Source organism: Pygoscelis adeliae, unplaced genomic scaffold, assembly GCF_000699105.1.
Source record: "Pygoscelis adeliae isolate BGI_AS28 unplaced genomic scaffold, ASM69910v1 Scaffold4, whole genome shotgun sequence".
Classification (NCBI taxonomy): domain Eukaryota; kingdom Metazoa; phylum Chordata; class Aves; order Sphenisciformes; family Spheniscidae; genus Pygoscelis; species Pygoscelis adeliae.
Window position 1 is genome coordinate 16,844,948 of NW_008824986.1, and position 18,303 is coordinate 16,863,250.

The window sequence follows — 18,303 nt, forward strand, 5'->3', positions numbered from 1 at the left end:
TGTGAGCATCCAGGTGGCGTAGCAGGTCGTTGACCGCTTCCTCTTGGATTATGGGGGGTTCATCCTGCTCGCCATCCCTGTCTTCCAGCTCAGGGGACTGAATACCCTGAGGAGAACTGGTCTGCCTGCTAAAGACTGAGGCAAAGAAGGCATTAAGTACCTCAGCCTTTTCCTCATCCTCGGTGACAATGTTCCCCCCCTGCATCCAATAAAGGATGGAGATTCTCCTTGGCTCTCGTCTTGTCATTAATGTATTTGTAAAAACTTTTTTTGTTGTCTTTAACGACAGCGGCCAGATTGCGTTCTAGCTGGGCTTTTGCCTTTCTCATTTCCTCTCTGCATGACCTAACGAGATCCCTGTACTCTTCTTGAGTTGCCTGCCCCTTCTTCCACAAGCGGTAAACTCTCCTTTTTTTCCTGAGACCCAGCAAAAGCTCCCCGTTCAGCCAGGCCGGTCGTCTTCCCCACCCGTTCTTCTTACGGCGTACAGGGACAGCCTGCTCCTGCGCCTTTAAGACTTCCTTCTTGAAGATCGTCCAGCCTTCCTGGACCCCTTTGCCCTTCAGGACTGTCCCCCTGTCCATATTTTAATAGTAAAAATGTTACTTTTAGTCAGCTTAGCATACAGTCTAGTTTTAATCCAGATATGCAACCTCATGAGAATAATTTAATTTTGGTGTCTCTATTTGCAAAGCTCAGTGACACCTATGCATGAATCATAGAATCATTAAGGTTGGAAAAGACCTCTAAGATCATCGAGTCCAACCATCAACCCAATGAAGCTACTGTTTGGAAGTAGCTTGGAAGCTGAGCTTCCAGGATTTGCCTATTAGAACACTATCCAATTCTTCCATTTTTACATTCCTGAATCCCATCAAAAAACTTGGCTTGATGAAAACTGGAAACTATAATTTAATTCTGTACACTATCATTTATGCCCTCTAATTCTTGAAAAGTTCAGCAGAAATTTATTTTCACAGCAGAAATCACAGGCCATGACAGAGGACAGAAATCTCCTCAAATGCACCAGCACATAAAAGCTCTCTGTCTACCCAGGAAGAAAGATTTGGGCTAAACATTAAGGAAAACTTGGAACCGTTTGATTGAAGAGATGGGGAATGTTCACCAGTGCAGAGCAGGCCAGATGAATATCTGCCAGGACTGAAACAGGGACAGTCAATCCTGCCTTAACACAAAGGGATGAACTTTTCTGTGATCACTTCCAAGATGGTTCTATTTCTTTTTTGGCAAATTTGTGGATTAAAATGAAATGATCCATGTAGCAAGATATCATGCAGATCTGTGATCAGAAAACATTACATTTAGGAGTTTATGGCTCAAACACTTCATAGTAAATGGAATGTATAAAATTTGGTATATATTGTTCTGTGGCAGTTATATTGTGAATGGTGTCAAGAACAACAGGATCCTTAATTTACTATTAGCCTTAAGGAGTTTGACTTCATTGATTTCTGAAGAGCTGTCTCCAATTATTTCAGCAATTACCAATGCCAACTTTTGCTAACAGGTTCCCTGCTTCACATATACGATCTCACCACATTCAAAATATTTTCACTATGTTCACTATTCCTGAATATCATGTCAGAGAGAACTCATCCAACTGGAAACTACTTGTAACTACTGCAAGGAAGTACTGCACTGATTATGCTGACATAAGACATGCCTTCTCACGAAAGCATGTCATGGGACATCTATTGTGGTTCAGACATGAACTGACTATGAAATGCCTTTTGTTTCACTCATGACACTGTGAACCTTTTTAGGCTCTAGCTGCTTAATGGTAGTCAACATATCTCAATACAGAGAACAATCACAAAGCGTTACATGATATTTAACCTATTACAATGCTTTAATTTCTTGGTATATGCAGTCTAGGACTAGCTTGGATAATTATCCATTGGGACCCTGCTTTCCTGCAGAAACACAACTGTGCTTTAGATAATGTTCTTTCCAGCTGTTCAGCTGGACACAAGTAGATGGAAGGGAGGCAAATGAGATAGTAATTCCAGATGATAGAAAAGAGGGAATGGAGAGGACAGAACAAAGGTCATTGTACATTTAAAAAAGGAATGAAAAAAGAGAATTAGAAATATTGTCTGAAGAATGCTGAGAGCCCTGCTCATAATGGATGTAGCGTAGGCAGCTTGACACATGGATAAAGCTTTCCAACAATCTGAAAAATAAAACAATGCTACAATATAAATGCTTCTATCTCAATGAATGAAGCACATATCCTTCTAAGATTTTGCCTAGGTGCAATGAGATTAAAACACTGACTTATTTTATCCTATGCACTTAAGTTATTAAATTGTAAAGATCAATCATGACGCTCCTTTTTTTTTTCCAGGTTTAAAGTAAACTTAACTCTGTATCACTTAGGCTGTTGGAGCTGAAGGTTTGCAAAGGGTAAGGTGGCATTAAACTAATCATAGCTACATGCTTGCAATGTTGAAGTTGGTCCCATTCTATGAGGCATTCAGTACCATCAGTATATGCCTTGGAGTTCTCCCTGTACACTGCTTGCTGTAGCTATGGTGGTTATGCAGCAGCTCAAAAGACTTCTGCAGCTTCTGTGATGCATGACCTGAAAAGTATTTCTAACATTGAATGAAAGTGGAGTAAGATTTTTCAAAAGCATTTTGGAAACAACATACAGAATACTGTCCAAGAAAGATGAGCAAGGTTTATAAAATGGCTCTCAACTGATTATTAAAAATAAAAAATGCATCTTACATACATCAGATTACGTCATACCTAAATTGAGAACAGGGAACCCACAGTGTCCCATACTATTTTAAAATTCTTGCTGTTCAGACCTAGAGGTACATTTCCTGTTTTTTGGTTGGACTCCCAGTGATGAAGAATGCTTATCCTTGGGAATTTTGCTGACATTACATTTACATTTTCCAGATGTTTTGTCCATCACTTCAACAAAGAAACAAGGTTTCTTTTTAAAGTCAGAGACAAAGTGAGGAACAACCAGGTACTAATTAATGCCAAGGTTTAATCTGGAATAACAAGCCATATGTTCCTTATCCAAAAACTATCTTGTGATTAACAGCACCACAAAGCTTATCACTTTCCTTCTGAAACGATTCAACTCTTCATAATTGATAAAGATTAGCTGCATATTAAAACACAAACATGTACAATAATATAAGAATCAAGTAACTATATTAAATGCTTAAAGTCAGGAAATTTTAAAAAAATGTTCTTGCACTGACAGTAACAAGCACTAAAATACCCTATGTGTATTTTATGGTTTCCATTTAACAACAGAAATATTAAGGACAGGGTTTGCTCTGTAATCGGCCTTGAGCAAGGAGCACAATAAAAGCTGTGTTGCCCCAAGAGATGACCTGGAATCATTCTGCCACTCACTTCCCTCTTATTCAGTCTCCCTCAAGTTAAAGGAATTGCTCCTCTGGTTTAAGTTAACCATATGCTTAAATATGTTCCTGAATCAAGGTCTAAATTACTGAAGTAAACAGCTGCAGCTGTAAATATTCAACATGGAGCAGACATGTTGCTAAAGGATTTGCTGTTTCAATCGTTTTTCGGTGTAGAAATACATCTTGAAGTAAAAATAGATATATATGTACCAAAAAGTTGCTGAAAAAATGTCTACTCAAACTTCTTTTGGCTTGAGACCAAATATGCAAAGTTCCTGCTGGAAAGAGGAATTCCTCTATTAGCATGAAAACAAGGCAAATCTAACTGGATATTAAACTTCACTCAGTGTCTGCAATACAAAGACCTTCCTCCAGAAAACTGCAGACTCAACAGTCATGGCCTAGTATGACTGATAGTGAGTGAGGCTTTAGCTCAGAAGAAAATCTTTTTTGTTATGGACTTTTGGGGATGGAAACAGAGATTGGTAGGGAAATAGGGGAAAAGACAGTGATAACACTCACTGTTGGTTTTGGTTTGCCTCAACAGGGACATGACTGTCTCTGCTGCTATTCTTCTGCATATGGAAATGTGGGCTTTGTAGTCAAGAGAGAAGGCAGAACAGACATAATTAACTTCACATCTCTAGGATCTCTAGAGAAAGCAAATAAAAATAATTCTTGTGCATCCACTGCTGAATTGCCACCCAACCAGGTCCATGGGTGGAGGCAGAGCACCCCACACCCTTTTTAGAGAATTGCTCTACACTGAATGTCATCTCAGCCTAATGACCACAGGGGCACCGTCAGAGCTGCTGAAGTTGTTTGAGAACTGCTAGGAACGACTGCAATCCAGGCCCAAACTCTGAAGGCCAATTCTAAAACACTTACGTTTTTCTGCTTAGGACCAAGGGCAATGGACACAGGTTGGATGCTGGGAAATTTCAACTAGATACCTGGAAAAATTGCTTATTTCAACTGCTACCAGAACAGATTGCTTAGAGAGGCATTGGTATCTCCAACTTTGGATGTGTTCGAAACTTGACTGGGGAAGTCTCTGAGCAACCTGCTCTAATTAGACTTGCTTTGAGCAGTAGGTTGGACCAGATGACCTCTAGAGGTCTCTTCCAACCTAAATTGTCCTATGATTCTATGAAATGTTGACAAATAACTGTAAGGTCTGGACTGTCCTGGAGTTCAGAAGTACAAGGAAGTTTGACTAGAAGTGATGCAGAAAGCAGGACTACCAGAATTTTCCTGGAAAGAAGAGTGAAGAAGCTTGACTACAACTAGCGCGGAGGGGGAGGCATTCCCTGTTTCTGATTGTATTCATATTGGTCATGCAGCTGTTGGCAAGTCATATAACTTATCACCTGAGAGCTGAACACTTACTGCTTCATTTCCATCAGCTGGAGCTAGTGTCTCTGTCCTGTTGGAAATCAAATTTTAAAAGTCTCTTTTATAAGAGCAGATGTGTTCGTGAGCTTCTCAAAGCATCATTGATAACAACTCAGAAGATTGAAATCTGAAGATTAAAAGAGAACTTTTGGCATAAAAATTTCCCGGTGAACCAGACAGAATAAAACTTTGTTCTGGAGGGTAGTAGCTATTTTTCCAAAATATTTTTCTGCAATTTGGTGGGGCGTAGATAGAATTTATCTGCTAATTGGATAAAGATTCAAATCTACTGAAATTTTTATCTGGTTACTTTTAGGTTTCTTTGTTTCCCACTGGGCCATGTGCGGCTTAGAGACTGCCCAAATTCTCTTCTTAAAAGCTTTTCTAGGCTATCGGCTTAGGATATGGGCAAAAGACTGAAGATCTTTCAGAACATATTCTTTTCTGATTCTTTCTAACACACTGTGTGCTCCCCAGTTCACAATGGGGTAGAGGCCAAGGGATAGATATCTGAGATGGCAATATTGCAGACGACCACGGAAGATGTCACTTTCTTATGTTAAAACCTATTATTTGAAAATTCTGTAACTGAAACGACACTGAGCTTCTGTTATAGCCTCACAGTTTTAAAGAGGAGTCATAAAATGTCAGGATGTCCAAAGCTATAGATACATGTAAAAGGAAATGATTAATGTTTTGACATTATCAACATGCCGATACTGTCCTAGTAATGCAATGCCGTAAGTGGAATATACTAGTTTAGTGGAATCTCAGTAGGTTTATTTACAGAAAAAAAAAAAAAAAGAATATTATGAATGTATAGGTAATTTCAAAGTGAGAATATTTAAAAGCATTTATTACAAAAATTTCCTTACCCAAATACCCAAAATACTGGGAGATAACAAATTCCAATACATAAGGCTGGCTACTTTAAGTTGCTAGAGCAGCAAACTGGGATAGGAAGACGTGACCCTATTATGCCACTGATTTCCGCAGTGAGCTATGGCAACCTACAAAACCTGTCCTTGCTTTTATTCCCCATCTCCAGAACATTTTATGCACAAATACATGGCCAGGGAATTTAGGTCGTACAAAGGGAGTAATTTAGCCCTCTAGCTATCTAAATATCTAATCTCCTAATATATTTGGCCAGACTCAGAAGAGATGCTGCTTTACCTTTCCCAGACGGTAAAAATAGAAACAGTTAGGCATTAATTTGATGCACAGAGTGTTAGGCTGGCATACAACTTCAAGCATATCAGCAAATACATATTGTGGGAGCAGCAACTAAGTTGAGCAATGTTCAGTTTAACATTACCTTTTCTGTATAATAATGATGTGAAGAATAGTCCTCCAGCGTTTTTCTTTATTGGTTCCAGTAATTAAGTGAAACATTGTGTGGTATGTACTGAAGTATGCAGAAATTAGGACACAACTGCCAATCTGTGCTAATTATTTTTCTTACAGTTGTATTTATCTAATTTGTGCTGATTTCTTGGGGTCTGTATTTTATGATTGTTCTCATGACTAAACAACATTAGGATGATGCTAGACCCTTCTACCCAACAGTCACAAACAAATTAAATTCACCGTAGGTCTCCCTATTATGTCGTTTTAAATAACATTCTAAGAATGGCGCATTTACCTGAACTGAGCTTAAATCCTAACCTGCCTTTCATCCAGACAGGTGACTCAGCTCAGTATTTTTGTTAAAGTTAAAGGAAATCCAGTGCCTTTCTGACATACAGAAACATGCCATCCTGGTGTTCGACTACATGATCCTTTTGTCTGAAAAGAAGAGCCCAAGTATATTTCAGAAAGATCATATTTTTCATTTGGCTTATGGAACATTCATAAACTAGGACTCCTAACTGTGATTCCCAAACACAAAACAAAGTCAAAGGTTACAGCATATGTTTTTGTTTCAGCTTCTCCAAATTACTTGCAAATGTATTCAAACACAATATGAGGAGATACTTTATTTTATTGAAAATAACAGACTACAGGGTGCTGCAAAAAAGGCTGAGGTACCTCAAGCATAAACATGGAAAGAATACATTGGTTTAGAAACCCATAAATCCTTATTTGAATCTGCCAACCTGAAAGCCAAGTATAGCCCGAAAAAACTATTTTTCCTAAATGCTATGTCTGATTAAGCCATACTATTAAATGACAGCTGAACTTTAACATTAATATGATATTATTTAAATAACTGCATGATTTTTTTTTTTACACTAAAATGATGAATGATTTTTGGACAGCTCAATTGACATAAAGCAAGAAACCCCTTTAATGAGATTTGACAAAATGGAGACATATGCAGAATATTCGTTACAGCTCATGTCGCAGAGCCCTTCCTGGGGAGACTTGGGTTTGGTTGTGTCTTTTCTTTCATTCATTTTTTTTATAGTTTATTTTGATTGTCTACAGGCACTGAACCATCCCTTTCAATTGCCACTTCCTTTCTCCATGGATTTTGAATTTAGCTGGTGTCATTTACATATTACTCTTAATCAGAGAATTTTATATGTTACAGTTTGGAGTTGGAATTGTAAGAAATCTGTGGAACGAAGGCATGAGGTTCAGTCATTTTAACCTTTGTCAACTGGATATACAAGGAATTAACAAAGATATTTTTCTGAGGAGACTTATGAGGAGATAAAGCTTGCACTAAAGAACAACTTCTTAAATTCTGGTATTGATATTTTCCCAGCCAAGTGACAAATTAACAACTCTGCTAAAACTTTCTCTTCTTTTTTTCCTTTTTTTTAGTAAGCAAATTGCATTAAGGAAATGTGCAACATAAAAGCCCATGCAAGGGTAATTTCATACCGAACACTTAGAGGATGCTCTAAACTCCTTGAAAACCATGTTTTCATAGCACCCAGCACCACCTATTAGAGGGATGCTTTTGTTCTTCAGGAAGTTGAATATATACAGAAATATGGACGTCACAGAGAAGCTCAGGTGCTGATTCACTGGATAAAGAGCAGATATCCAGAGATGCCATTAATTCAGAAAGTCTGTCTGGGAAGTCACCGACATAAATTTAAGGTGGCTAGTAATCACTGGATAACTCCCTCCCTGCAGTCCCACATAGATTTTTAGGATGTTGCAAATTTTTCCTTTCTGTATCACCTCGCTTTGATCCCAGGGACAATTTTCATAACACTGAAAGCATGGAAAAAACATGCTAAAACCACAAGGTTTGACAATGTGTCTGCCCCATCTATTCAGGCAGAATTGATCATCTTAACCTTTTCTCTGTGTGCAAATTTACACTGCCCCAAAACATTTACAAACTTTCTCACATAAAATCTAACAGGTAAAAAACCCTGAAAACACCGAAATCACTCAAGAATAAGGAACCTTTAAAGGTCCCTTCCAACCCAAACTATTCTATGATTCTATGATTCTGTGAACATAGGAAATCATCATCAAAAAGCTTAATTTCACATACAACACAAATACACAGAAATAAAGATGAGAAATGATTGAGCATGATCTATCTACCCATGCCTGCTTCACTACCAGCATTCATTCAAAGACATTCTACATAGTAGCCACTGTAAAAAAAGTCAGGTACGTCAGCAAACTGCTGATGTTGAATTAAAAATAAATATAAAGGCACGGAGGGAGAGAGGAAAAAAAGAAAGAGCAGAAGTGCCCCTACCTTGGCCTTACCTTCGCAACATTCCCGTCAAAATCCTGGAACTCTTCCCCAGGTTTGCATCTGTTTCTCTAAGCTGGGGAGAAAAGAGTCCCATTAAAGGCAAAAGGCACATGTACTCCATTCTGTACAAAGCACAGATATTTCTACCGTCATTTGAGTCGATCAACTTCAGTTTTAGCCCACAACAAACTCTTGTGTAAGAAAGCCACCAAAGCTCTGAAATTTAAAAATGCTTTGTCTGGTTTTCACTTATATAAAGATGAAACCTACAGAAGGTAAGACATGGAGGCAACAAAGATGAACCAGGATAAAGAGCAAAAGCTTTACAAATAAAGGGTTGCAGGTAGAAGCTATATAAATTGGTATCCATTCATTCCCATTGATGTGTGTATGTGTATTGGTTATGTGTATTAGTGAGGGCATTAAGGGATGAGGAGACAGCCATGCGCTGTGTTCCTGATGCTTTATGAAAAGAAAAACAAACATATCTTTCTTCCACTGCTTTCCAAAGACAGTAGTTTAAAGAAAAAGCAAAAATACAAAACAGTGTTCTTTTATCAATTCTATGTAAAAGAAATATGCCTATACTGTCCCTTAAATACAAAACTTACTGTACTGACCTTACAGCAGCCACCACTGGGATGGATGCCCAAATACTTTGTGAACAGTATATAGTACGTACATAAGGCACAGCTGTATAATACATATTTTTGCACGTAAGGATCACTCACTCACTTACAATAGCATTTTTGTAGTTTATCAGGACACAGGAAACCTACATTTAGAGCTAAACTTAATTAGCTGACTCGTTCTACAGCTCTCAAAAATCTTGCAAAATAGGTAAAAGCACAACTGAATAAAAAATGAAATTGGGGAGATGAAAAGTTATGAAGCAAATGAACTTCATATTAAAAAAGAGCAATTACTTCTATTGCTCTTTAAAAGGGATTAAAACCTCCCCTCTATTTTTATGTTTATTAGCATCCCACAAAAGGAAGTCTGGAAATGAAGAAGGGTATAGGAAGAATAGAGTTACTCTCCTATTGCCTCTTTGGCTACTGGTAGCTAGAAGAGAGACATCTGACTTTTTAGAGATCTTGGAACCAGTGGGACATCAAAATCTACTGTAGATGACAATGTAATGATTGTCAGTTATGAAACAGCAGGGACCACTGTTTCTAACATGCCCGGAAACACAGCTGTGTGTACATACATTAAAAAATTCTTCTCCTTATGAAAACCGAATATTTACCCCTTCGTTATCAAATCAGATTGAAAGGATTACCTGACTCATTGACTTCTTACTAAAGAAACTTTGTTGTAGAAGACAAAATGCATCCTGTGTTATAAATCCATCAAAACAGTAACGCTGCCAAGAAAAGTGGCAGTCTTCCAATAACAAATCACCTTCACCATAACAAACCACTATTATAACTTGAATATATGTGTAGCAGCAATATTAAAACCAGTTTCTATTCTGGAGCCCAATACTGTAAATATTTGCTACCAGATTTAATGTTTATTACTGAAATCAGTAGTTGCAATCAATGACACATAACCGTTTTGCATAAATTTCCTCCTTGTTCTTGTAAAAGGTATTACGAAAATACGAAGTAGAAGCTGGGACTGGATAACACCAACCAAGACTTGCTCTTAGCAATATCATATTCAGTGGGAAGGCTTGCACTGACTCTCAGATCTCTGTAATTATGTGCTATGATGGAACAAAGATGAGCATTATATTCCAGGGAGGCCATTCCCTCATTTTTTCCTGATTCATCTAGACAATTCAAGCTCCAGAAAAGCAGTTTAGCCCAGTTTGACACAAGTAACAGAAGAAAAAACGTCATAGTAATTTTTAAAAGGCTCATTAAAAAGCCAAGTTCTTATCTATGCTAGAAGGGAATCTGAAGTACAAATGTATGCTTTACATTGGTCTTTTATTATTCATAAAGATGCATTTAACACTTGGGGCTTCTCCTCCCTTTTCACAGAAAAGTAGCTCTCTCCTTTTTACCATTATATGTTTGATCCTAACTTTCCTCTCTTGCTGCAGGATTCTACCTGACAGCTAGAATCAGTACTGATAGTAAGGAAGGGGAAGCTGAATCCTAGAGGTTTGACAAACTCCTCTAAGCAAGATGACCTCATATTTTTATGGTAATAAAAAAACCCTACAAAATATGTGAAAGAAATGTTAAAAAAGAAACAAACACGTACACACATAGTTGGAAGATCTCTAGCTACCTCCCAAGAGAACACTAAAAACCCACCTTTTCTTTCTGCACTGGCAGAAAAAAAAAACCCTAAAGAATTTCAAACTGTAAGTTTGTTTTTATTTAGAACTGAAATATCTGACTGTAGTTCTTCCATCATTTCTTTACCAATACCAGTGCACCGCAGAAGCCAAAGAATGGGTGGCATGCAAACCTTTTAAATGGCATATGATGGCACTTCCTTGTTTCACAGACCTGCTGCAGTGAAAACATTTTGAAATATGCTTTGATATTAGCAATGGCAAATCTACACAGTGTTTAAGAAAGCTTTTAAAAAACAATATTAAAATAATAATGAGAAAGGAAGGAAGATGAACAAGATGCTGACGTTGATATCTCGTCTGCCCTAGACACATTCTAATTTGAGGTTTTCCTAAAAAATCTTGCATCTTTTAGAATGCTGTATAGTCCAGTTAACCTATCTGACTTGCAGCAGAGCTTTTATGCCTTCTCTTTGGCTTCAAAAAAAAAAAAAAGTTTTACTCTACAGATAGGAAAACTCATATATGTAAATTTAACCAAACTATAGAGACACGAACTCATTTAAATGTTGCTTACATTAGGAAAATATTCCTAATTTTCACAACATCAAACCGCTAAGAACTGACCATCATACTCAAGCTGACATTTGACTTTCAGAAGACAAGTTTGTTCCCTGGTTGATAAGATAATAACACCATGTATTCAGTGTAAAGCTATTATGCATTGATAGACCACCCTCTGTTCTGGTCTTCAAAAAATCTCCAGAAAATGGAAAACTTGCCAAGTTCTCCAAGTTCATCCCTGACTGTACATCTGAGTATACAGACAGCTGGGACAGGTCCAGTCGTGTGGCTCCACTGGAGAACTTTTCTGAATTCCCTAAACAAAATATTTTAAGTGGCATATGATAAAAATGTGGAATTTGAGATCTTCCATTTATGACAAGAGGTCTATGCACTGTGGTGGGATACACTTTCCTATAATACCTTTATTTTTAATCTTGCTCCTTGCAGCTTACAGGTTTTGCCATCAAAGAAATTTGCTCTTCAGATGGAAAGCACAGAAAAGGAAAAGGCATGCTATGAACCATGTGTACACAGAGTCATCAGAACTACACTCCCTTTTTCTCTTTTCCGAGGATTTTTAGGATCAGCAGAAAGGGATACACGGTATTCATCTCCATTGCCTAGGTTTTACTCGTCCAGGTAGAAACAGAAAAGCATCTCAGACTCAACAGTCGCTAGGGATGTGAGGAGTGGAGGTGAAATAAGACACAAAGTTGCCTGAACAACACCTGGTAAAGCTCACAACCCTTAGTTACATTTCATGATTTAGTTATACTTAATGTTTTAAAGCAGCTAGTGCTCCAGACTTCAGAAAGCAACTGGTACAGCTGACAGAAAATGCCTCATTAAAGCTGTCATATGAGGCTTTACCAATCAGAGCTACCCAGAGTTTTCTTAGGTGGCATTGGTCAGCTAGAGGCCTGTAGGAGGACTCAGCTATGGCAAAATTGGACACTCAGGAAAGTATCTGATCAGCGTGTCACGGACAGAAAGCCACAGGTGCAGTCACTCCCGGTTCTGTGAGCAGAAATCAGAACCAGGGAGGCAAATTTCTTAGACTGAAGTTCAGAGAAGTTGTATGCGTTGGATGGGATAGGCTTCTGGGCATCTTCATTAACATTACAGGGTAACGATGATCCCTATGGAGGCAACATAAGCCAAAAATTACACAGATATGTTGTCTTGACTGCAGTGACAGAGCAGCAGTGTAAGAAACCACTACCTGTTCTTTCACGCAGCATTGCCTAAGGAGGCAACTATTAGCCTTTGCAGTTACAAGGTCGATCAATTATTAGAAGCTAAATCATGATACTGAACTTTGTTTCATAGAAAGTCCAAGAAGTCATTGCAATGGACACTGTAACAAATACTTCAAAGGACAGAAAACTGACTTATCTGTGATGTTAGTGACAGAAAGCTTGCTTCCAACAGCGGGTTTGGTGACTTCAGCGTGACTGCCTGTAGGAGAGGCTTTGCAGGATTAGGCCCATATAAGACACTTTCTAAGTGCTTTGCTGCAGATGGTGATCACATCTCACGATAGCAGCTGATTTATATGAAACTAATCAATATGCTGGATTATTTTTGCATGCACAGAGAACTTGCCCAAAGCAAATAAAATCCGAGACCAGCAATTACTTATCATCAAACTTACCCTTTCCCGAGCACGCTGGATCTTCTCTCTGTCATGGCTGAGGTTTTCCAGCATCTCCTGTCCAATCTGCTCTGCATTAAAAAATCAAATTGTAAATCATGAAAAATATAGCTTGTGCCTGTAAGGCCTCAAAATGCCAGGTTAGATTGTAACAACGGCACTTAATACATGTGGTAGCCTAATCACTCCTCCTAACTGCAAAGAGGCAGACATCGTTATACTAAATTTTAAGTTTTTCAAGCAACGTAGAACTGAAGAAGTAACAACCAAACCAGAAGCTGTCCCCCTGCAATCTCTTGAGGTTGTCTAGGCCCTGGGAATTGACGCTGACCTTTGGTCTGTGAAACAAAGGCAAGAATACTTTCAGGCTTGCTCTAAGTCCTGGGTGTTCACACTTCCCACACGCTCCTTAAGCCCACTCCTTGTCTTAGAAAGGAAGCCAGGAAGTCGTTGCTAAAACACCAGCCATCCTTATACCTTTAAAGACACTGAGAAGTCATATTAGAAGAAAAATGCTCTCTGTGCCTCTCAGCAATTACCATTGATGCTTAAATGAAAGTTATTTCAGGCTAAGCCCAGTTACTGGTGTCTATTTTGCTCCATCATGGACTGTTTCTGGCAAGCTTAGAGATACGCTGTAATAGATCTCCTGATGCTTTTAATAGCAGACATATACATTAATCTATTGTCATCACCGTTTGTTTACACAGGGGTTGTTTGCTTCTGCAGCTTATGCTGAACTAAAGGTTGCAAAATTATAGTGGAGAGGCCTCAAGATATGGTACAAAGACAACACAAGATGCCAAAACTTTAGTCTTCAAACAGCTTCAGTCAAATGCTCCTCTAACACTGAAATATTAGCAGCAAGTATAGAGAAGAGATTTTAATCTTCAAAGCTCTACAGAAACATTAAGAAACTCTCCCTGTATTTCCCCGAAGGAGAAAAATAAGTTAAATCATTCCCATTTTACAGATGAGGAAACAGACACAAGGAGCTGAAGCAGCTGTAGCTTGCCTCAGGACACACAGCACGTGTGAGACAACCAGCATTTCTGTGTATGTTCATTTAGGCTACTTAGCTAGCTTGCCAGAGATACGCACCAAAACTGAATAAAACTACAAAAACATCATTTTTTTCATAAACAACAAAAATCATGCCTTGCTTTTGTTCTAGTGAATGAGCGGGATCTGGGATCTTAAAATGTCATTATCTGAGGAGCCTCAAGAAAATTAATCATTAAAAATTCACCAATATGTTAGTAGAGCAAACATGACTATTCCTATTTTTTTTTAATAGATACAGTCTGTTTTCAGGAAACAATCCAAAGCAGAATCACCTCAAACTTTAAAAATTTGAGACAAGCAAGTTTTTTTCTAAATCCATTTAACACAAGGTACATGCTCTGCCAGATAAAGTCTAAGGAAATTCATTACATATATATTTCTCTATCTGTTGCCAAGTACAGTACAAGTAAGATAAATATTTCCTCAGATATCTGACCACAAATTGACATCCTCATTATGCTATCTTGTCCCTCTTGGCTTGCTGCTCTTTACTTTTAGCTGTATATACAATGCCTCCCAAAGGTGAAATGTGGTAAGATATGTGCTTATTGAGTTAAAAAAGCTGTAAGGTGCAGTACAGCTATACAAATGGTAGCCTAAGAAAACAATCTGAGACAGAGCTTTGCCTATGTTTGCATGTCAAAAGACTTACTGGATGAAACTATACTGAGCTTATTCCTCATCAAAGCGCTCAAAATACTGTAATGCACAAAAAGATACATGCATTCAGTGTAATCTGGAGGAAAAAACCCAAGCAAAACCCCTTAAAAATAGAGAGGAAAAAAATCAACAAATTACTAACCAAGTAGCATGAGATGGAATGGTAACAAATATTTACTGCTAAAAATTATACATATGTTTGCACAGACATAAAGGAGTGCGAGAAGCAGATTTTCTTTCAAAGGAATAACTACAAAGTAAATGGCTAAAATGGCTTGGTATTTCACAAACAAAGCTCACAAATATCATTATAGGAAACAGCTCTATTTTTATTAGACCAATTTTAAGCAAGTTACTGTGGGTTTTTTTTTTCATCCTCTTCCTGTCACTGGCAAGTTCACACTCTTAGCTTTTTATAATGATTGAGTTTATTTTCCAACCATCAATGTGTCAGCAGCATCAACTGTAAGTGAGGGTAAAACACCGTCACTTTGACGAATAGTGTATTTTCCTCTCATTGTCGATGACTGAAGACATCAATAAATAAGGAAGGAGAGCATGTCAGCCAGAATATCACAGAATGAATTGTTGATATGACACTTAGGGATTAAACCTTCAGCCATGAAGTTCAACCTAGCAGAGGGGTCTGAGAACTGAGATAGTTGCATTTCTTCCCAGCAGCCTCTATAGATAAATAATTGGACGGATCATCAATTTTACAGGAGCAGCTTTACTCTACATGCACTTTAGTTGATGATCTTTGGCCTTTTTTGGGCTAAAATAACAACATAAGTTGAACAAAGAGACATAACGGAGGTAACATAATCTCACAATAAGTTTGCAAACATAAATTGACACCTTTATCCACTGATCCTCTTCATATCCTTGTTCTACTCAGAAAATTCACTGATGACAGTGAAACTTGATTTTTAGTTGGAAGGTGAAGACAGTCAAACAAAAATATTAATAAATAAAGAAAATACAGACTTATAAATGATATGAAGACATGTCTCCCCACTTGGTTTGCAACTGAAGGTGCCTGGGACTGATAAAAAAGGTAACATTAGCTCACAATACAGCAAATTACAAGCTTGATATCATTGCTATCTGCTTGCTGTAATTTTTCAAGTTTCCCCACGACTCTGATGTTTTCCTGCCAGTTAAAACCTTCATCTATGTGGCAGATTCATGCTTTTAGTGCAACAGTGTTGTATAGATCTTTCCAGACTACTTATAATGCAAATCATTGACGATGCTACTACAGTTATGTGAAAAGGTCAGGTTTCTAAGATATACTGTAGTGCAGATGCATGAATTAAGACCAATACACAAACTGAAGGGTGTTGCATGTTGCCAGTAATGGTATTATTTCCACAGAATCTTAACAACCTCAATTATTTGGGGATTATCCCATCCTTTTAGTTGGTACGTACGGACAATGTTTAGCACAGTGCGGTCCCAAGCCCTACAAAAGACTGCGTGGTGCTGCCTCTTCTACCTGAAATTCCCAAAGAGATGCCTAAAATTATGTTCTAAAATTACAGCTAAACTATGAGAAGCAGAAAGGTGAATGCGTTTACATCATTATTATCTGTGTACTGACAGAGGGCAGGAATATTCGATATAGCAATTCTCTCAGTCTTAAACAATGCTGTGATGAACAGAAAAAAAATTTCTGAAAAAGTACATAACTTAATATTAACAAGCATCAATCTTAAAGGGTGAGTGCTAAAATTCACATCTCTAAATGTATTCCGCCTTAAAGGTGTTTGAACAATGTATGGGAAATCAGCCCCTTTAGTGCTGAACACTTTAATAATGCTATGTTGAGGGTCCAACACAAATGGTGCCTGGTTTTATGAGACTGTGTTATGCAAAAAAAAATATAACATTTCTTATCCTAAAACACTGAACCTAATTAGAAGAATGAAGATGCTTTCCCCAACTGAATAATAAACAAAACTCCAAAAAAACCAACAAATGCAAACCCAACTTCCCCCCTCACGTGTGCAAAAACTGGGACATGGTTTTCAACTCTTATACTGAGAAAAACCCAGAAGACAATGATTACTTCGAGTGATGCTTTACACTTCTGAGTATGCCCTTACTTTGGAATTTGCCTGTAACCTATATGCAGTATTTATTTATATGTACAAATCATAATTATTTAATACATGTTCCACAAAGCTTGATTTCTAGTACCTACACACATATCAAGGATGCAAAATAAGTTGTGCTTGACTGGTTTTTCTTTTCCTTTTTTTGCCTCCAGCCATTTAAACATTTATTTACTTTATCAGCTAAACTGATTCTGAAAGAGCTTTTCCTAATCACTCAAGTCAATAATACTTTTTTTCCTTAAGAATGACTAATATATTTACTCAAGAGACAGGAATGAAACAGAATGAGCCTCTCCAGGCTTTTGGATAAATAAACATGCATTTTTATGAATTTTGAAGACAGAGTCCTAATTTTTCTTTTCATATGAAAAATAAAATAATCCAACATGGTTTATACAACACTTTTCCTCTCCAAGTGTACCCTGTGTGTGTGTGTGTATATAAATACATTTCATAAGAGGCAGCAGATATTCTGATATGGTCTAAAATGTAAAAAAAAGCTTAAAAACAACCAAACCATGGAGAGGGTGCCTGGAAGTACGATTTGCCCAATCTCATCATATGTACAATGCATGCATCTGAGCTATGTAACTAGAGGTGGGAAAAGACAAACTAATTTACACCGGGAAAAGCAGAAGATCATGTTAAAAATCAAGATGGCTGATCTACAGAATCATGAAATAAACTCAGAAAACCACTGTGTGTTGTGAGAAAAGGAATCAGAGTAGGAATGGAGAACACTTACACCCTGAGATCCTCAGCCTTGCCTAGTGAATAACGCCGTTTGGGGAGTGCAATTCTGTGTTGTCTTTGCACAGAGACATCTCATGCTCTGAAGATGCAGCAAAGATTTTTGGAGAAGAACTACGCTGACACAGGCAGAAACTGAGTAAACATATTCAAGGCTGGGACACATTTTTTCCAAAAGCTGCTCCATTTTGGACAGGTTAAAAGTTTAGATTTTAGGAGACTAAAAGAGATAAATCATGAACAGCAGTTTCTGGAAAAAAACGCTAGAAAGCGTTAAATGCTAGCTGTTCAGAGGTGACAGCAAGTAGATTTACAAACTTGGAAAATATATGTTGCAGGAGTTAGAAGAATTCAGGGTTGAGTCAAATGCTTTATGCTTCTGGCAGCAGAAAGTTAATAAAGAAAGTGATGACATATCTTTAAGTGTAGGGACACAGGTAAAAGTCCTATAAATTTACAAGTTCGCAGTTGACATATATTTACATTGAACAGCCAATATACTTAGAGACAGAAGGACTTAGATCATTAAAGTTATTAAACAGCAAGTACAGGTTAATACAGATAAATGAAGGATAATATAATGGCTATAAGCCAATGGAGAGACAATTTGTAGAGCATTAAGAGAACAGTGAACCATGAGAGTTGGTGCTCAAATGCCTCAAGAATTTGCAACAGAGAAGTTAATCTGCATGCTGTTAAGTGGTCACTTAACACAATAAAATAAGAATTAGCTACATGATGTAGGGCCT

At 37.7% G+C, this 18,303-nt stretch overlaps 1 protein-coding gene across 1 annotated transcript in view; it reads right to left on the reverse strand.

Annotated features, from left to right (window-relative positions):
• VTI1A (vesicle transport through interaction with t-SNAREs 1A) overlaps positions 1 to 18,303 on the reverse strand; it is a 273,558-nt gene that overhangs the window by 98,367 nt on the left and 156,888 nt on the right. The window contains exons 7-8 of the mRNA XM_009326051.1: positions 12,960 to 13,030; positions 8,493 to 8,554 (exon numbers count right to left, since the gene is read on the reverse strand). Of these exons, the coding sequence (XP_009324326.1) occupies positions 8,493 to 8,554; positions 12,960 to 13,030 (133 nt within the window). The remainder of the gene's footprint in view (positions 1 to 8,492; positions 8,555 to 12,959; positions 13,031 to 18,303) is intronic.